Source organism: Centruroides vittatus, unplaced genomic scaffold (genome assembly GCF_030686945.1).
Source record: "Centruroides vittatus isolate TY-2023 unplaced genomic scaffold, ASM3068694v2 scaffold_386, whole genome shotgun sequence".
NCBI classification, from domain to species: Eukaryota; Metazoa; Arthropoda; class Arachnida; order Scorpiones; family Buthidae; genus Centruroides; species Centruroides vittatus.
This window is the reverse complement of record NW_027122706.1, coordinates 5,291,492-5,313,837: the sequence shown is the minus strand read 5'-3', so window position 1 is coordinate 5,313,837 and position 22,346 is coordinate 5,291,492. Positions and strand designations below refer to the sequence as shown.

The window sequence follows — 22,346 nt, the reverse complement described above, 5'->3', positions numbered from 1 at the left end:
ATGATCATGTCCTGAAAACAAGTGATGGTCAGATTTTAATTGCTGTCTCCCTCCTACCGAGACATCACTTCTACAGTCAAGGGATCAAGGAATTCTGTATACATTCATGTGCCATTACAAGAAGGCACTTCATTCAGTCCTATAGGAGAATGTTTATCTATATGAATTTTATAGAAAAAATGGTCCTTTAAGATGTAATTTTTTCTTACTTTGACAATTGGAATAACATTTCAAGTTTGATTTTGCAAAGATTATGGTAAAAATGGTACCCCAAAGTGACAAAAATCAACAACAATATCAATAACATCTTAGCAGCCTTCAGTTGTCCCAATCTTAGCATCCTCTTGAATGTTATAATAGTCAAAATGCTGTTTCAGGATATCAAGGATGTTTTCCTTGATATCCTGAAACTGCATTTCGGCTATTTGGATTTGAACGACGGATTTGAAGATGTCAGTGAAATGAATGTTAAACAATAGCTGCTTTCTCAGAAATAATCAGCCAGAGCATGAAGTGAAAGATGATGTCTCAATTTCTGTGGAAACCTTGTCAAGTGCCAATGTCATGCAAGAAATCAGTGATGATGAGATAGATAATTTAGTGATATTCTCACAGTTAGAAATTTTCATATCACACTAAGACAACAAAGTAGCATCTCATAACTGGTTTTTCATGAGGAAACATTAGTGGATGTATCTTGCAAAGGGGTAGGAATAATGTTTTATAAATAAACTTCATATACAGTTATTGTACAATATGAATTTGTATTTTTCCACATTGTTCAATTATTCAGCAAGGTAGTTCCAGTTATTAGCATGGATAATAGAGGTTTTATTGTAGATTTATTAAAATATAATAAAAATAATTATAAATAAAAAATAATTAATTAATTAATTAAACCGATAATAAATACTTGCTAAAATATATATATATATATTTCTGATATTATTCCATGCTTAAAGTATTATGGACAATATCAAGAAAAACATGTGCAAATGCAATTCACATATAAGTGAGTCTACTGTTGATTTAGAACTTAAAATGTGGCACTGTGGCAAGGAATGAAAATCTTTAATTATTATAACCCAGAAATTTAATTGTAAAATAAGATGATGATTGTTTTAGATTGTTTGTGAACATTTCATATGACTGCAGTTGACATACTTACTTTTGAGTATCTATAATCCTATAAGTAAATTCTGTCCAAATTTCACAAATTCATATGGTAGTGTTCCAGTGTCGTGCTTATAAAAATTTTATATGTAGCACATCAATACAAAACAAATTTAAGTGTAGAATTCTGAATATAAGACTTTTGAAATTTTCCCTATTGTCAGAATCTATAATTAATAAATTTTATATATATGTAATTCCTAATAATTACATTTATATTGTTTGAATATATATATACAAATGATATTCAAATTTTGTTTTAAAATATTCAAATATAGTTAATAAATTTTGTAAACAAAATTTATTAATTATATTTGTATGTATTTAAAAATTACATTAAGTCTATTCATTTATTTTTATATCTTACAAGATGATTTATTCATTTTGCTAATATTTAAATATGTGTACATTATATTAAACTTGATTTCTTCAAGTTATAACATTCATAATAAAACAAAGTAATGTAATTTGAAGATTTTAGAGAGATGTTATCAATGAAAACTTTTACATATTACAATTTTCGCAATGAAAATTGTGATATCTGAAAACAGCTTTTTTATTTATCCATTTTAAATTTTATGTGAATATAATGAAATATTTCATGGTCATACATTTGCATCAATTGTTTGATTAATTATATATATTCTTTAATATTTTCTAATTATAAGTATTTCAATAAAGGAAATTTCTTTCAGGAATCTTTGCTGCAAGCATTAACTACTATTTGCACAAACTGTATGTAAGTTCAATGTTTTTTCAGTTTTATATAAGTTATCAATAATATCAGATTTATTTGGCCTAAAATTTTTTCATTAAATTAATAAAAAGAACTTAACGTAAACATGGTCTACATCTCATAAAAAATTTATTAATTTAAAAAATTAGAACTTTGTACAAGCTCATATTTACCATTTGTGAAACTAATTAGAGGTGTATTACCAGTTTACAATATTTAAGCATTACATATCAAATTTTTTTCTAGACAATATATTTTAAACTACAGTATGCCTTTGATTATCTGGTCTATGGAGAAACATGAATAATCCACGAGTTGTGTTTTAATGAAAGCTAATCAAATTTTCTTTTATTTAGTTTTTAATTTCATATTAAATTTAACATATAATGGTTTATATATTATGAATAAAATACATTTTGACAATGTAATTAATTAACAAAAAAAATTATTGAACTAGTACCACACAGTTTACAATCAATTTCTTGTACAGTAAAACCTGTCCAAAATGGACCCTGAGTAAAACAAAAACCTGCCAAACTGGAAAAATATTGAGTACAGTGTGATTCCAGTTTACATAGGTTTTACCATATTATTATCTGAGAATGAATGTTACCAGCTAGATATCATCATAAAATGTCATTAATTTTGTGATATTAATGTTTTATTGATAAGGAAATGATTCAAAATATTTCCTTCAATTTTAAAACTTAGTTAATGAAAAAAATACAGTATACATATTGCCATATTGTTCAAAGTTCAAGTGCACTTACTGTACTTATTAGGCCATTTAATTTATGTCTTGATATTCTAGTAGTTCTGATGCTCAACATGCATTTTAAATAACAAAAGTAACAATATTTGTATTTATGACAAATTTTTATTGAGATGTAAGCATGTACAAACTGGATGATCGAGAGTATACTGTACAATACTTATACAGGGTCAAGGTCACACCCAAGGTCTCCCAATTGATTGGCCCTTCGAAACACTACAACTTTTGTCTATATGTTTTTTTCCAAAATAATGAGATTTAATTAAGTTATTTCATTGTCTCAAGATGATAAACTCACTCTGTATATTGTCTATATTACATATAATTTGCAATAAAATGATTACTTTAAATATTTTTACGTGTTTCTTTCAGTAAATCTATAGAAGAAAAAGAAATGTCTGAGTTAATGAAAGAGGTTAGTTATTTTATTATTTTTAAAAATTTTTTATTTTTCTTTACAACTGGGTACACCACAAATGGTTATAACTTTATTGCAGAGCTTTTTGCATACAATTAACATCAAAGATGATTTATTCAAAAAATATTAATAGATTTTTTTAAAAATCACTACAAAATACTAATGTTAAATTTTAATCTCTCATTTTACTTAGTTTGTTTAAAATAAATTCTGATAAACTTTAAATAACAGCATCATTTATGATATTCAAAACTCAATAAAAGACAATAGATGTAAATGGTAATAAACATTCCCTAAAGACATAGATAATGACTAAGGAATTTTCAGAATATTCAGAATACAATCTTGTAAAAATAAGAATATTGTTAATTATTATCAACAACATCTAGATGTCATTTTCATCTGCAGAACATCTGAAGCTATAAATGACAGCTAGCAACTTTTTAAGATAAGTTTGCTAAAGTTTATTTTGTGAAAATTGATGACAGTCATACTATAATAGATACTGAAAAACATGTTTATTGTTTTATCAGATTTGTAAAAAGCTAATAAGCTTTTTAATAAACAGTGGGAATCAAAATGGAAGTTATAGCTACTTAATAATTTTTCTGTAATATGTTAACATTTCTATCTTTATATCCTCTCTTACTCCAATTTATTATATTTAAAGGTGATAAGACATATATAAAGCTATTCAAAATGAAGCCAACAAAAAGCTTCTGTATAGAAAGTAGCAAATAACATATCACCTCATAGATGTTTAGTGTAATGTCTTATTAATGTTTCTTAAAATTGTAATAGACAACAGCAGATGGCACTACTGGCAATGCCAAAATGGTGTTGATTAGTGAGAAGTCTTTCTATCTGCTTGCTTATCATAAAACAGAATCTAGTGTTGCAATTTAACAATCATTTCAAATCAAGTTTCAGAAACACCCACTATCTAGAGCAGTGGTTCTTAACCAGTGTTCCACAAACCTACCTCGAGTATTCCATGAAAGAAAAGATTTTAAAGTTTTTATTCAAATTTATTCCCATTGCTATTTTCATAGACAATTCCATGTTTCTATTTTATTCAATATATTAAAGTTTATTAGTTTATTGCTTCATTGTTTCCTGAGAATAATAAACATGGAATTGCTAATCAACTTTTGAATATATTGATGCTAATGCTCCTTGCAATAAAAAGTATATGAATGGTGTTCCGCAGCCTCTGAAAAATTGAGAACCACTGATCTAGAGAGACTGATCTTTTTTAATTAATATAATAAGAATAAGTATTATTATTGTTTTTTCCAATTGTATTATTTCTTTATATAATTTTAACTGTTTGTTTTCTCACATCATGGGTTATATCCAATATACTAAGAAATGAATAAATAAAAATATTCTAGATCAGTGTTTCCTAAAGTTTTCAAAGTACCATCTCGTTTTAGTGCATATATTTCATTAGCATCTCCCATAAAATCAGTCAAACATGATATATTGAAAAGTAAGCTTTTAATAAAAGCTTAAATTAAAATTTTTTTATTTTATAAATGAAAAAAATAATTGTCTAAAAATATCTTAAAGTACTTTATTAATTAATATAAAATTGTATGTCTTAAAACTGATTTTATAATGTATTTGTTTGAAAATTAATAATAAAGTTTTTAGTTGGAATTTTTTGTTTTCCATGTCTTCCAATCTCTTACTCTTCTTACTGACTCCTTGTCTTCCAGCATTCCAGATTGTGTCTTCTACTGCCTCCTGGGGATGGTAGCATCCACTTTGGGAATCACTATTCTAGATAATGCTGAACAGAGGCATTTAATTATAATGGGGTCCAATCAGTTGATGATTATGATAGATATTTTCGAACAATTTAACCATTGATTTTTTAAAGCTAGATAGTTATCTAGTAACTATGCTATAATATAAATAGATTACAAAATCTGTTAAGAGAGATTTTTATAATCTATTTCTTCTCAATAAAATTTTCTTAAATGTATTTCTTTAACTTTAGAACTGAAAAATTTGAATAAATGTTAATAATACAGTTAAATTATTTTCAAATTGATATGTTTTATTTGTATGTGCATAATTTTAGGTTGCAGAAACTCTCTTAAAAGAATGTAAAAAAGAAAATTTAGTTTACAAAACAGAAGCTCTGAGAGGTGTAGGTGAAATTTTGGAGAAATATGAAATGGATTACTTTTCTGAGTTATATAATATACTTTTGCCGACTATTACGAAGGTATGTTTTTATAATATTTTTTAAATGGAATTAATTTTTAATATTTTATACAAATTAATTAAAGTATTAATTAAGCAAGAAAATATAAAATAAATAGAATTGTTAAGATTGCATACAATAATAAAGACAATATGCTAAGTTTTTAATCCTGCATTTTGAAAATTTTGAGACATCATAATTTTGTATGGATAACCTGCGACAATATATATCTTGCAGAAAATTGCTAGAATGGAAATAAAACATTTGCGTATACTCTATGCCTCCAAAGCAGCCATTGAAATGGAAGCATGACACTTGCTGATATGCGATTTAGATGGTATCTCTCAAACATTAAAATATTGTTATTCTGTTATGCATCATTATAGATTTATATTAGTATTTTTTTTTTTTTCTTTTATCTTATTTTATGAGTGATAACTAATGTCTAAACTTTGTGTCCAAGAAACAAATGCCTACTAAATGACAGAATTTTTTATCATATTGCTTCAGTATTGTTTTATTTATATAATAATTATACTTTGATAGATGTTAAAATAAACTTTAAAAAATTAAATAGAAAGTTAGTTTAATATTCATAACATCCAGTTGCACAGATTTGAATCTCGGCTCTTACTTACCATCGAGAACTTTGAGCTTAGTAGAACCTGCTAAACCTGCTAGTGAAAATGAAATCAGAATGCAAAATCCAGTTTATTTTCACATATAAATTTGCTTCCCACTTCTGTTTTACAAAACAAAAAAAATCATATGCAAATGACAACAAACATTGTCAAAACAAGATAGTGGCTGATGATAGCAATGAGTTATGTACAGTGTTATTTTATAATGTAGAAATTTGTATTATACTAATTAGAGTTTAATTAATGAAACAAAGAAACCAAAACTATAATGACATCATTTTTATAAATGAAATTAAAAAATACATTTTCATTGTATTTAATTTTCCACACAATAGCATTAAACATTGCAGCCAAGTTATGGCCATTGTTTTAAATATATATAATTATTTTTAGTCATCAAAATTCACTTTGTAGCAACAAAAAGAGTAATAAATGTATATCATACTAGGATGATAATTGGTGTGTTTTCTGAAATGACATTGTTATAGATAATGAATAATTACAAGGAATTTAACAGCTTTTAAAATACAACTTTAAGTAAGAGTATCTAATAATATCAGTTATATCATGAATTGAATGTACAAAAAATTAAGAGGACAGAACCAAAGGTAAGGTATGCTAGTGTGTATTTGGTAGTTTCGGAAAGAATTGCAATGGCAGATAAATATGTTTTGGACACATGCAGGATTTTTCACATTTTCTAAAGTGACTTTTGACAAGGAAAATCTGTTTGATGAGTTCATAATTGCATTTCAAAATTGGCATGTAACTCACTTCATTCTATAACCTGCACCCACTTTCAAATTGATTTTCGAACACAGATGTGTTTGAAAAGAATTACCCATACAAAATTATGGTATATTTAAAAATTGAATTTGATGATATATATTTAAAGAAAAATTTTTGTGAAAATGTTTTGTTATAAAGAATTATAAAATTAAGATTAGATTTTATTTTATATAATTTTCCAGTTACATGTCATAGTAATTATTATTATAAAAGTGTTAATGAAGACATGAAACCTTTTTTAAAATAGTTTTGATTTATTTCTTATTAATTTGAAAGATGATAATTTGAAAATTTTATCCAAATTAATTTTAATATTTATGAGCTATCATTTATTGTGACATTGTCACAATGCCAGGCTGCAATTTTTATCATCTTTTAATTTAAAAAATCATGTGACTTAAGATCCAGATTGGAAGTTCATATATAGTTAATTGGGGCTTTTGACCTCAAGCTTTCCATATCTAGTTCTGTATCATTTTCTTCTATCTAACTCAGTTCTCGAGGTTAATTAAGGACAAACAGATGGCAGTGAGAATGTGCAGATTTGCAATTTGAAAATTGCAGCTCAGTAAATTAAATTTAAATAAACAGTTTATCAGTTTTTAAGAAAGTTATTTTATAGGAGAAAAACTTTAATACTTTAGTATATTATTAAATTTTTTTCAGTTTAATAGTTTATTAAACTTAAAAACATAATAGAAGTTTGATTCTAGGATCAAAAGAAAAGCAATGTACCAAAAGATTCTGAAGAACAAAGCAATAAAGATGTTTTATTGGATTTCCAACAAGTTACATTTCAAGTTCTTGGGCAAGCTTGGCCTTTACAGAAAAAAACACAAGGTTCTATTATGATATAAATTTTAATATTGTATCATAAAGTTATATTGTAAAATTATATTGATAAAATTTAAAAAATAATTTTCTAATTGGGTAAATTTCTTTCAGAAACTTATAGGAAACCTCTTTGCATATTGTTTTTATCTGAGTTTGAAACTAGTACATGGAAAGTTCAACTTTCAATTCTCAAAGCTATTAAAACCTTTATTTCCAGGTACAAATTTTATTAAAAAGTTTCATTGCTTTTTAAATATAATAATTTTCCTACATTTTATAAATTTTAGATTGGAATTTCCTAAAGGAAGAATTTCAAATTCGGATGAAGAGCAAGAATTAATTTCAATTGTTGATGGGATTCTTAATGTAGGATATAAAACTTTAGGTAATAATAAATTTTTAAAAATTGATCTAAAATTATTAATTTTTATTAAAATACATATTTATTTATTCATTTATAAAAAATTTAAAAAAAGAACTGAAAATTCTCAGCTCTCAGAATGAGTAACTACTTTAGCTATTTTTGTGACTAAGTCTGCTTTTTAAATGTTTTTGATGGAACTATCATTTTGTACTTGAAATTCTGCTTCACCTCAATCTTGAAGTATTAATCTTTGCTTTGAGAAAATCTTGGATCTTTCTCATACAAGATCTGTGATCTACAGATGGGAGTATGAGAGTACAAACACGAAACACCTCAAATGCATGTTATTTTTGTGCAGAAGCATGCTTGTGAAGTTTTTACTCCATAAAAAATAAAGGTTATTAAAATTACTTAAATAAAAATATGTCTTATCATCCAAAAAATGAAAAGGAATAATTAATAATAATAAAACTTTACAATTGTTTTGTTTATTAAAATTTAATGATCCAATCTCCAAATATTTTTCTTTAATGCGCAAAGACTAATGGTCACAGCAAAAAATTATTATTTGTTATATTAATGACACAATAACATGATTGTTATAAATTGTAATTATTTTTTTTAAGTATATTTTCAATACTACTATCATTCTGCTTCTCTGAAGTTCAGTCTACCTCTTGTTACTGAAAATATCATGCAAAGTTTTATTATTAGTCATATAAGGCTAAATAATTACTAAGCAATTTTGACAGGCAGCAGGCTGCCATCTCTTGTTTAATTAATTTATTAATGTATAATTATTATAATTAATTTAATTTTAGAATATTCTGGAAGGGAAGATTGAACTGGAGTGGGACTTGAATCTGCAATTTCTGCCTACCAAACAGATGCATTGTCAGTTAACTACCTGGACCTTTACCCAATCTTTGCTTCAGACTAATTCAAAACTATTAGTTTGGATTATGTAACTGGCAAGGCATTTGCATGGTAAGCAGGCATTTTGGGTTCAAGTCTGACTGGGCCAATCTTTCCTTCCGAAATATTCTAAAATTAAATTAATTATAATAATTATACATTAATAAATTAATTAAACAAAAATATGGCAGCCTGCTGCCTGTCAAAATTGCTTAATTATTTAGCCTTATATAGCTTAATAAAGAATCCAGCTGTTTATTTGGTATTTGAAATAACTATTGAGTTAGATATTTATTACGTATATGTATATAAATTTTATTTATTATTAAATTATATTACAAAATGAGTGCATTTGTAAATCAGTTGCAGTTATTTTTTAAAAGCTAGAATTTCTTGGATAAAATCACAAAAACACACCTTTCATACTTTTCTGGCACTAACTTTGCACACAGAACAAATGTTATTGGCCAAATTTACAAGCCTGCTTCAGGTTAGAAGCCATTCCAAAGATTAAAAAGCTATGTTGAGTTCTAAAGTGGAACTGTTTGAATATTATGTGACTTTATTTAAATTTCTTAAGTTGCAATTTATACATTTAAATAAAATTAAAAAATTATAATAAATCTTAACCACACAGAAATGGACAGTTTATATCTTATCGTTTGTTAGAAATAAGGGTAAAGAGTAAAGTAGTTTTGATTGTAGAGAACCTCATTTTTTCTTTCCTTTTGCAAATATTGGAAATGGTTGAAATTTATAACTGGCTTTACACATTCATGATGGAGGCATTGAAACAAATGATGATGAAGCCCACATTTGACACATGAACTTATTTGTCCTAATATCCTTTAGGACGTCATTTCATAATAATAATAATAATATTGTAAGTCCATATGTTTAACATCAAAGAAGAGCCAAATGTGAGATTCCTCATTATATATTTGATTTCTTATGGCACTCAAATGTATAAAACTCACTTATTCAAAGCTGAGCAATAAAGCCACACCATCATTGTTTTCAACATTTCTATTATTGTAATCCTTTATTTCCTGTCTTGGCACCATAGTTTCTTTTGTTTCCTTTTTTTCTAAGGTTAGTCTTTGAAATATCCTTTTTTTATGTGGTCAAATTGTTCTGAAGCCTAAATGCTTTTTTGAGATCACCATATCAAATTCTCAAAATTTAAAATTAAAGTACATTCATTAATAGTACTTACTACATATTTTACAGAAATCAAATTTTAATTAACGAAATAACTATTTCTACTTTTAAAATGGTTCTTGTTTATATAAATGGTAAATTTACATTTTGATATAACAGTCCAAATGTATTCAAACTTATATTAATTTTAAGAATGAATATTAAAGTTAAACCACTTCTTAACTTTTTATATGCTACAAGCTCTTTTAAGAACCAGTTCTGTCCTAAAAAAATATCCATAAATAAATCCAAAGAAAATACTGCTTCTAGTTTATTTTGTATAAAATCCTATTATAGATAAGTTGTCATCATATTAATAAATTGTTATATTTCAAAATATTTCTTAACATGCTAGTGCATGTTGAGACTGTATAACTAGTCACAGTTTTTCTTATTAAAAGCAAGTTCATTAATATAAAAAAAAAATATTTTCACATTTTTACAATAGAATAAAATCAAATAATAATTGACATTTAAAATACTATTTTCAAAATTCATTTTTTAATTTTGCATAATAATTAAACAAATATTTTCAAAACAACTCTGTGATTCATGGGCATTCAAATTAAGAATTCCCAAATTAAAGCTAACAGCAACATCATTTCATTGCAATATTTATAAATCAGACAATGAAAGAATTTTGTTAACATATATAATAAACTTACCAAAGCCCAATACCTTGATACTCAACTAAACAATTGCCGTAAATAATTTAGAACCATCTGGAAGAAAAGAACTAGCTCAGAGAGGACTTTTGAACTCACAACCTCTGCTTACTGCAGGTTCAAGTCCCACTCTGGACTAGTTCTTTTCTTCCATACATTCTTAAATTAATAATTATGACTTTTAATAATTTATTAAATAATTTAAATAAGAGATGGTCCCTAGTATCTACCTCTAATACTAAATTATTTAATATCTAATTACTAATAATAGCAAATTTATAGCCTGATTAATATGGCAATCATTTGGTTGAGTATTTGTTAACTTAAATGTTAATCATTCCTTATTGTGTTTCTGTTTAGAAAATTAAAATTAAAATGGCATCATTTAATTATTTTTGTATAACTGAATATTTTAAATTTTAACATTAAAAAATTAGTAGAACATATCATCATCATAATCTGTTTTACATTTTGACATGTTTATAATCTGAAAATTGTTTTATCCGACTATATTATTTCACTTTATATGTTATTCATATAATTCGTTTACTAACTTAAATTTTTTTCTTACAGAAATGTGTAAATATTCATCTTTAAGAATTGAAGCTTTGGATATGATGAAAACTTTAGTTGTGAAGTTAAAAGGTATTTTTAAAGAATAAATGAAGAAATTGGAAAATTAAAATTCATATTTAGATATCAGACTCAGTTCTATTACTAATAATCTATATTTTATATAGATATTTTTGAATTTTCAAATTGCAGACTTATGCTTTCCCACTGTTGTCTGTTCTTTATTTTCAAGAGTTAGCGAGATAAAAATTGAGAGTAGATATGGAAAGCTTAGGGGCCGGAGGCCTGATTAACTATATACAAACTTTTAATCTGGACAAGAAGTTGTGACTTCTTTAATTAAAAAATGATGAAACTTGCAGCCTCAGCATGCGACATCACAATAAATAACTATTCGTCTTTGACTTAGGTTTAATTAAACTAAGTAATGAAACTACTTGCTTTATATTTATTATATTATCAAAAATATTGTTTTATGTTTTAATTGATGCTATTATAATCAAACCTAAGTTTAGTAGTCACAGGGTTCCTACACACCTGGAAAATCAGGAAAAATCAGGTATTTTCATTAGTGTTTGGGAGAAGTCATGGAAAGTGAGGAAATTTATCAAAAAGTCAGGGAATTTGCTTCCTTGCTGCCTTGTTGATTTTTTTTTTTTTTGGCTGACAATATATTTGATTAAGTGTAGCTTTCTGCAGGCAGCAAGAAGTAATGTGGTGCAATACAACTTATGAAAAGAGGTGTAGAATATTTTCGGGACCCAAAATTTCCACAAAAATTTGCAAAAAAAAAATCATTTAATTTAAATGGTATTATTTATCATTTTTCATTTTAGTAATTTTGATTGTGTAACAAAGCAATTTCTGATTTTTCTTCTACTTTATTAATATTTGATACAGTTCAGGAAACTTATTAAGAGATAAATTTAATAAATATATACTTTTGAACATGGATTATACAGGATTTGTTAATGAATAATAAATAAATAATTGCTTTTTTTCTTTTTCCAAAGCCATTTAGATTTATGGTTGTGGATTAATAACAGAATAAACTACTATAATTTAATAAAACATTTTATTTTTAGTTTTAATAATTTGGCAATTATAAAAAATATATAAAACTGTTAATTAAAAAAAATAACTAATTAAAAAGTTGGAGAAGCAATAACATATGTGCATAGTAAGTCAAATGTTTTATTTTGTCAATATGCCAAACTGCAAGAGATGTGAGAGTCAGGGAATGTTGTGGAATTTAAAACAAAAATTTGAGTGGAACCCTGTAGACATTCTCAGGAGCATGATCACCAAACCCAGGCTTCATAATACAAGTTAAAAAATTGTGTATTGTAAAAAATATGACAATTTTTAACTCTCTCCAATTTCTGTCCTTTAAGAATTGCCAAAAAACAGGACAATTTTTATAAAATAATTAATGTGAGAATTTGAATATCTCATAAAAATCTGTGAGAATCATAAGCCTATTAGCCTTATGAAGAGAACATTCTATGTTTATCAAGATTTCCTCACATGGTAATGATACTTTTTGTCCTTTTCCTTTGTGAAGATAAACAATAGTTCACTCTGAACCAGTTGTTTACAGAAACCAATAATACATAGGAAGTCCTATTACTGTGCTAGGAATGGACACTTTGTCCTGTTGTCTGATCAATTACAGATAACCTCTAAATCCAGATTTCATTAATGTTTAATAATAATAATTTTATTCTATCAAATGTTAGACTTTGTGGATCTGAAAGGTGACAAGATGGAAAATTATATCAAATATAAGCCTATTATTTATTTAAATGTAAATGTTGCACAAATACTTGACTTATATTTTTTCAAATCATTTTAATCAAAGCATTTTAAGTTGGTCTTGAAATTTTGATTTTTTTGTGTGTGTTTATAAAATAAAAATAAATTTTGATATCTTTTTGCAGATAACAACTGTGGATATCTTTTGACAACTGATTCAAGAATTAAGTTAAAAGATACTATGAAGTCATCATCAGAGGATGGAAATCATCAGATTAAAGATAGAGCATTTGAATTAATTAAAATTCTAAATGAATTAATTTAATGTTATTTTAGAATTTGTAATTTAATTTTCAAAATGATTATATGGAAAAAACAGAAAACTTTCTTTGCATTATTTGTCAAATAAGGCAAATTAACTTTAAATTAATCTTATCGTGTAAAATAAATTCTGTATTGGAAAGTTGAAAGTGCAATACAGGAATATGAATTGTTTCTGTTACTAATTATTTTATGTTGAGTTGAACATATTTAATTTTACTGCAACTTTGCTCTGTCTTATAAAATAATATTTATAATAAAATAATTTTTTTAATATTTTCAAATTTATGATTATTTGATATTTTTATGAAAGCAATTATGTAATATATTGGTTTCATTTTAACATTTAAAGTATAAATTTTTTTTAAGTACAAGTAATCAATTTTATATGTTCACATACTACAGTCTGTTGCAAAATTATAAACACACTCACATTTTTAAAATTTTAAGATTAAAGTTAAAAAATTTGATATTTTGTAAATACAATCTAAAAATTTGTAAAAGTGCAAGTGTGTTTATAATTTTGCAACAGACAGTAGTAATAATAAAACTATCATAACTATGATATATTCATGTTCTACAGGAAATATTACATATGTGAATAATATTACCTTCACAAAAAAAGTCAAACAGTAAAACTTGTTCTAAATCTTCAACGAGAAATTTTGAAAAACAAAATAAGATATTCTTCTGTTAGATTTTTCCCAATTTAACATATATTGTGATATAACAATCTTTCAAGGGGGAGTTCTATCAAAACCGAGACATTATGAATGGCATAAACATTCCAAAAAATAGTAACAGAAAAAAGATGGGTATTCCATTATAATGATGCCAGGCCATACACAACCATTACAGTCATTGATTATCTGACAAAAAGTGATACAATACCCTTCTGCAATCACCATATCCCCAATCTGGATAGAGACAAAGTCATTAGGTGTTTTTTCCAACTTTTAAAAAATGGTTTGAATCAACAGAATTCATACTACACTAATCAAAGAATATTTTCAATATCTGAAAGAAGCCGACTTTTCAAAATGTTCCTAAATTAAAAAATTATCAGAAAAAGTGTATCAAAGACTCGGGATATAAATTTAAGGTAATTATTTTGAAAAAAATTTAATATCTTGTGGAGAGTCACATTTAGGACCATAGTTCTTTGGACTTTTTTAGTCGGGTGGTGGTTTGGCACATCTGGAGAGAGCTAGTATCTTGCCAAATACATTCTTATTCCATTCCATTCCATCTTTTTGATTCTGCTTTTAGCCACCTCGATTCAATACAATGAACAAAAAACTTAACCAACAATTTAGACTTAATTTTTTAAATCTAACTTTCAATTACTTAAATATCCAAATTATCCTAAAGACAGCAGTTAATTGTTACATATGAATGTAAGTTAATTAAAAATTTATTTCGTTAAATTCAAAATTCAGCAAAGAAGTTTAAATTCCCATTCCAGATTGGTAATCCAGATAGTGTGGCCCAAAGAATAAGCTAACACTATGCTTAAGTTTGACTAATTATTTGATTCTATATAGTATATATTAGTAGTATAGGTTCAATACACTTTGGAGTATATTTTATTTATAAAAAAATACATTAGTTATTTTACATAATTCATGTATTAACAATTTTGAGTTTGGTGCATTAGTTTCTTCATGAAGTTTAATTTGCCAAACTTATCATCAAGAATTTTACAAATATCTGCAAGAACATGAAGCAATAAATTTCGTGAATCATCAAGAATATATCTCCAGTCTAATTTCTGACATTTTAAAATATGACACCAAGAAAGTTGATTCTGAAAATCATTATGAATGTTTCATCTAGTTTCTGGACTGTAACTTAATTTTGAGATACCAAAAAGTCTTGTAATTCACATTAAGTTTGAGTACTTAATTGATATTGAGCTAATGTTCGTGAACATGGTATGATGCATATTTTCTCATGGATGTTTCATCTAATTTTTTGATATTTGTAAATTTATCCCATTTTACATATTTAATATATTTTTCAATGAAAGAGATTGAAAATTCGGAAATGAAGTTTTTGCTTGAGCTAGTTCTTTGACTTTTAATATCCAAGTGAATATAATCTTTAAAAAGTCAGATGGTATTTTCATCTGCTTGTAAGAATGAAAATTTTTTCCAATTGACTGGCATATGTCTATTTGAATGTTTTAATTTTTTTTCTTATTACAAAAACAATAATAAAATATATGAAATTTTTTATTCTATAAGTATACATAATTATAAAGAGTTACAATAAACAAGGTTAGAAGATACATTTTTATAACTAGAGGTAAAATATGTAATTATTTCAGTTACAAAATGTTAACAGTTTGTAATGAGTATACAAAATATTTTCAGTTATGATGATTATAAAATAATTAATGTACGTAATCTCTAATTATAATGTTTTAGTATATTTACCAAATTCTTTTTCATTTCACTCAGTATTTTACAAATGTATGTGAGGTTTTTTTCAAATATTGTGTGTGTGATTGCACCTCTAGCTTTTGTAATATTTTTATTTACTAAAATTGGAGTATTAATGTACAGTACAAATGTTTCTTCTATAATCACTGTTAATTACCCTAGCATTTATTAAAATGTTATTTTTTAAAGATTATGGTAAAATAGCTTTAAAGTCTTCATTATTATTTGGAATTTCAATTGATAAATCTGTGAATATTAATTTTTGTTCATTGATTTAATTACTAGTTATCATTACTAAAAAGATCATATCCTGCTACTAATTTAAAGACTTTAGTTTTTACATTTTCAGCCAGATTTTTAAAGTATGCAATTTCTAAAATAACAAATATTTTATTTATTAAAAAATTTACATTCATGTATTTTACTCTGCAGTAATTTTAATGATGCTGTTTTATGCACAGATATGTTTTACTGGAAACACTGTGTATTAAGTAAGTTTTTTCCTTTTGCCTAATATTAAATATCCATATTGTGATGATGATGATATCAAATAATCTATAAGAATTAAAAGTAAAAAGTATAATGACCAAATGATATTACATCTATGGCATTGTCTAAAATAAATTTTTTTACCATAAAATGGAAAAAGGGATATTTTGTTCTGAAGATGTGTTGCTACTACATGATTTTTACTTTCAATTCCATATTGTTGATGCCTTAACAGTTCTGTATTGAATAAAACTTCTTTATATTTATCATGACTGAAAGTTTTTACAATAGATGTTCTAATTCCTTTAGCCATGCTTTTATTTTTACCATCAAAAATATAACAATATATTTTTGGTTTTAATTATCAAAACCAATAGTTTCATCTTTAAACTTTAAATATTGTAATTTATGTTTGTTTGAACTTAAAACTTTTATTTATTTACTTTGCTCTATAACTTATTAGTTTTTGGATAGTTGCTAACATCAAAAATATCAGGAAATGATTTAAACTCATCATAAATGTCATTGTATAAATTTGAAGGGTTAATGAATTTGTGTCCATGTGTGATAAATTCACATTTTTACTATACATATTTTTAAATACTTTATAAAATGTTTCATGTTTGTAATTTGCTTAATTCTAATAAACCTACTTATATTTGTTTTTGTGTATCTAAATATAAATTAGTTAATCTCGCAATTTTTAAAATGAGAAAATCATTTACAATTTGAAAATTTTCTGCCGAGGGTCGACATTTATCTAATGTCATAGCTTAATCTAATACGTTTTCTTACGTTTTGACACGTTTTACCAAAAAAACTGTTATTCATTAATTTAAAAAAACTTATCAAAATCATTAGTTCATTCTTGTCTTTTTTTCATTACTAAAAATAAAAATACATGGCTTAAAAAATACATATTTTCAATAATAACAAATAACATACAGGTTTATGAATTTCAATAGTTTTATTAAAACTAGATTTAGGATCAACTACATTTGAAGAAACTTCATGTAAAATTGATTCAGAATTTGCATATGTACAGAATAGATGAAATAATGATTGCTAAATTTCATTCTCATGAAAAATCATCATCTCTCCATTTGAAGTGGATATTTATAATTAAAAAAACATGTAAAGTATGTTCTCTTTGAAAGCCACTGAAGTATCTTTTATAAAATTTTCTTATTCCAGAGTTTTCTGACATTATTTCTTAATTAGAAATTTTAATTGACTAATGTGATTTATACAATAATAAGTAAATTTCAATTTAAAAAAGAAATTAATCTACGAAAAATATTAATTTATCCAATTTATATATTAAAATAAATGAATCCTTAAAAATATTTCATCTTTTGAAAAAGAAAAAAAAAATTAAATGTTAAACAGTTAAAATATTTTATAACATTAGATTGAATTTTTATTGTTAACATTTGGATATATATGTGCAATTATTACCAAAGATAATTGTACAGTATATTATTTTTCCAAAATATTTATTAATTAAACAAACCACCAGTTTAATTTTTATATATTCCTAAATGAACATCTATGAATATAATCTCTAATTATCCATCCAGATCCATATTTTATAAACTGATTGGTGAAAAATTATCAAATGCATTAGATACAATTTTAGACTTTAATCTATCATATAAGGAGACAAAATATGCTCAACAGGAATGGAAAAATAAACATCTTAATGATGATAAGATTATTTCTATTTTACTTGATATTCAATAATTTCACTCTATTGTAAATATCAAGTCTAATATTTCCAAATAATAGGTGCCATCTGGCAAAATTTTTAGAACTAGCCAAAATTCAGCATTGTGTTAGTAAAATGAGGAATAACAAAGATTAAATGTGTGTTAATATATTAACTATCATCAAGTTAAACCAATTACTGATTAGCAAATAGTGTTTTTGTAGAAAATACAGATTTTCAACCACCTGGATACTGAGGTTTGTTCAGAATTTTTTTCTCTGTCTATCTTATGCACATTTTTGTATTTTCAAAGTGTTTTAACTTTTTCTGTATTAATAAAAATTTGGCAGGTTTGTTTTATAAAATGTTCATACATTTTATAAAACATTTATTTTACAGGTTTTACTGTATTAAATTTTGATGCTTCTTAGCACAAAATATCTTATTTTTTGAAATTATGGATTTTTCTGGCAACCTGTCTGATATTCTTTTTTCAACAAAACCATGTCATTGTTCTTTATGAAGTCTGCTTCTATTCAAACATTGCGTAATTGAGTGAAACAAAGTATAACTTTTAATATGTATGATTTCTATACCTATATAAATTGTTAAATTTTTCCAAAATACAATACCATTCGTAATTATTTTATTTTTTAAATCTACTTTTACACTGAAAAATTATATAAATTTTTTTCATTTTGTTAAAATCTATAAAACAAGTTGAAACTCTGTTTTCATTATACTGTATATTCAAATTTTTATTTTAAATCTATATTATATAATTGCATAATTCAATTTTTATTATTTCTTATTATCTTAATTTATCAGTCCATATTTTACAAAATTTCTTTACAATAAAATAAAATGAAATAAATTTTTTTAAATTTACATAATCATACATTTGTTGTTCAAAATTTAAACTAGTCACATTTTGTTTTATTTATATAATTGTTAATTACCTGTATAAAGGCTATTATGCATAAGGCTGTTGTAAATGAATAAATAATATAGTAAATTTTGATAAGAGTAAACATAGTTGTTAAAACAGCAAGAGTGTAAAGCATGTAGGATAAAAATTTATAGCCAAATCTGAAAAAGAAAATACTGCTATTAGGTATCTTTAGTATTAACATAATACTTGGCACTTTGTTTATATTATATAATTTCTTAGAATAAAATTTAAAATTTTGGTTCTGAATTTCAAAAACATTATTTACATTAATATATAGTTATTATACAATTCTTAACAAAATCAAGAAATTTTATATTGCAAAACTTATGTTGAAAAACATTTTGGCACTTCAGAATTCATTCAAAAAACCAATATTTTAAATTTTATCATTAGATTATGTTCTAAGATATAGATCAATTTAAAAATACTGTATACCATATTGCTGTATAATAATAAAATAAATGACTTAAATTCTACATTCAAAATTGACCAATTTTATAAGTTTCAGAATAATTCTTAACAAATAAATGATTTGAATTGCTGCATTTAATATGATATACCTTATTTGTCAAACAACTTGCTCACCAGTTAAAAAAATATTTTTAATAAATGAATTTATACATAATGTGCATGTAAATAAAAAACAATTATGTATAAATTCATTTGTTTTAAAACAAATAAATAGGGAATTAAATCTATGACATTTAATATTTTTTTTTATTTTGCAATAGTAACTAGTCCAATTATCATAAATCCCAACAGCAGTATTCAATTATACTGTTATTTTAATTAATCATTTAATTACAATTTTTTTTATACTAATATGTTTTCTATCAAGTTGAGATACCTTATTGATTACATCAGGATGACAATCAATTTTTGTTGTAATTGTTATGTGAACTGAGTTTCTTGATCTTTAGTAAGTGGAGGTTTTTATTATTGTATATAGTTCAGTTCAGTTATTTTATTTATAACATACTAGAAGTACAGTACATAGCTGGTGCCGAAAAACATAACCAGTTTATTCCTCTGTCTGTGTAACAGACAGAGGAATAAAATACAGAACAATATAGATTACAATGGTAGTTACATGGTATAATTTGAAAACAAAAAGAAATACAGAAACAAAATGCAAAGAAAATACATAGTAAAGCGAGAAAGTAAAATCACGTACATGTACAAATGCAAAGATGCAGAGAGCTGCATTTATGCCAAGCGTGCGTATTTACATAATTGAGCAAAACAAAAGGAGGTGAATTGTCACTAAGTGAAGGCTGGTACATCAGTCTGTTTAAAATACATAGTGATTAGGTGTGTTAGGGCACTATAGGTGTCTCTGTGCCAAAGAAAACAGTTGAGGTCTTGTATAGGCCACTTATAGCCATGCTTCTCGATGACTGTTCTCAGGTAAAAGCGCTCCAGGTCCAACATGGGACAGTTGAGAATGTAATGTTTGGAGCCATCCATGGTGCCACAGATCATGCACTCAGAGTTGCTATTGTTCTTAAATCTAGCCAGCTAGGCAAAGAACCTACCGTGGTTCGTGAACATTTGGGTGGTCACCTGGCTAGAAGTGTATCAATCATAAGTCAAGAATTCACTGATGTCGGGAACTAAGTCATGAGTAATAGTGTTATTACTACTCCAATCCTCCTGCCAAGTGGCAATTAGGACTTGCCATAGAATATTCTTGACTGTACATAAGTTGATCTTTTTATAGGCAGTAGGGAGGTTCTGGTCAGTAGATGCAGCTTTGGTAAGGTCATCTGCCCTCTAGTTGCCCTGGAGACCTTGATGTACTCTAGTCCAGTTAAAGAAAAATTGGCAGTTTGAGTTGTTGTTGATTTGCTGAATGTTGTATACGATTGGGTGGAAGTTCTTAGTCTGAAGAGAGACCAGGGCTGAGGTGTTGTTGGTGGTAATGCTTATTCTTTTGTTGTTAAGATGGTGGTCGACCCAGGTAACAGCCATGCTGATGGCAAAAAGTTCGGCTTGGTATACAGTGCAGTTTTCACTGAGCCTAAATTGCCCAGTAGAAATTTCAGTGCCATTGTTATACACTACAAAACTGCAACCAACACTAGAGTCTGATTTCAATCCATCAGTAAATATGTGATAATCAGAATTGCTGGGGATCTCAAGGTGGATATTACACGAAGTTGCTGGATGCCTTGATTGGGCGAAGGGGATATCTCTTTCAAGATCCTTGTTTAGAATATTATGTCTGGTAGTGCTGATGTTTCGGCCCCACTTAATGTACCAGAGCTTGGGGTCTGAAGTGATTACTTTATCGATGGGGGCCTTCCTGGCCAGAATTTGAATAGAAGTGTTTGGCGCTGTGCTATATGCTCTGGTAATTTGGATCAGAGCTCTCCTCTGAGCGGAGACGAGCTTACATTTGATGTGGACCTTTTTGACAGCGTGTCCCCAGCTACCACAGGCGTATGTCATAATAGGGATAAAAATCTGACTATAGATGCTGTTCAGGGCTTCAGATGCCAGGCTCCAGCGTTTCTTGGCAATACCCGCAAAGGCGTTAAATATTCTGCCTGAGCAGTCGTTAAGGTAAGAGACATGGGGATTCCACAGCAGGTGAAAGTCAAAGATAATGTCCAGGTATTTTATTGTCATTCGTATCCAAACAGTCTGCCTGCCCATCCTAATAGTTGGAACTCGCAGATACAAATTTTTATGCCCAGGCTTATTAAAAATGATACACTGAGTCTTGGACAGATTGAAGTTAAGCTTAAAGTCAGTACCCCAATGAAGAATGTTATCTAGAATTTTATTGCCGTTTAGCTCAAGGTCTGCAAGGTGTGGCCTCCAAAGAGCACCAGTGCATCATCTGCATATGCAACAAAGTCATGTTGGCCAAAATCTCTGCCCAGAAAATCATTGAATAAAACATTCCATAACAGAGGGCCGCACACCGAGCCCTGTGGGCAGCCTCGTGTAACAGTTCTCTGGCAGTATGTGCACCATAGCATAGATTCGTTGATCTGTTGTTAAAGTAGTCTGATGTTTTTTCTTTGACAGTCATGTTCTTGCTGTATATAAAATAACAATTTTTCTTTCCTCTTACAGACAGCATTTAATTTATATAACTACAATTTTATGCTGTGAATTTACAAACAACAGATATTATGGGTTGAGAGAGAGATGTAAGAGCCAGTGAATCAAAATGCCTCTTGATATTTATTAATACTTTGTGCAGTTAGACCCATGATACTCAACCTGTGGGCCACATGTGGCCCACTGAGCTTTCGTGAGTGGCCCGAACGTGACCTGTAAATAATGCAGTCAAAATATAAATTTTGAAATTTTTGCGGCAAAAAATAGATTCAGTCACTTTGCCCACACTGCTAAGTCCCTTTTATCCTTT

At 26.5% G+C, this 22,346-nt stretch overlaps 2 protein-coding genes across 2 annotated transcripts in view; one reads left to right on the top strand and one right to left on the bottom strand.

Moving 5' to 3' along the window:
* The window catches only part of LOC136988882 (proteasome adapter and scaffold protein ECM29), a 158,679-nt gene extending 145,024 nt beyond the window's left edge, over positions 1-13,655 (top strand). Inside the window, exons 41-48 of the mRNA XM_067286882.1 lie at positions 1,869-1,912; positions 3,054-3,096; positions 5,189-5,335; positions 7,458-7,584; positions 7,690-7,795; positions 7,866-7,963; positions 11,296-11,367; positions 13,236-13,655. Of these exons, the coding sequence (XP_067142983.1) occupies positions 1,869-1,912; positions 3,054-3,096; positions 5,189-5,335; positions 7,458-7,584; positions 7,690-7,795; positions 7,866-7,963; positions 11,296-11,367; positions 13,236-13,375 (777 nt within the window). The 3' untranslated portion in view covers positions 13,376-13,655. The remainder of the gene's footprint in view (positions 1-1,868; positions 1,913-3,053; positions 3,097-5,188; positions 5,336-7,457; positions 7,585-7,689; positions 7,796-7,865; positions 7,964-11,295; positions 11,368-13,235) is intronic.
* Positions 13,656-18,855: 5,200 nt separating this feature from the next.
* The window catches only part of PGAP1 (GPI inositol-deacylase), a 78,173-nt gene continuing 74,682 nt past the window's right edge, over positions 18,856-22,346 (bottom strand). Inside the window, exon 23 of the mRNA XM_067286891.1 lies at positions 18,856-19,101. Coding sequence (XP_067142992.1) covers positions 18,933-19,101 — 169 coding nt within the window. The 3' untranslated portion in view covers positions 18,856-18,932. The remainder of the gene's footprint in view (positions 19,102-22,346) is intronic.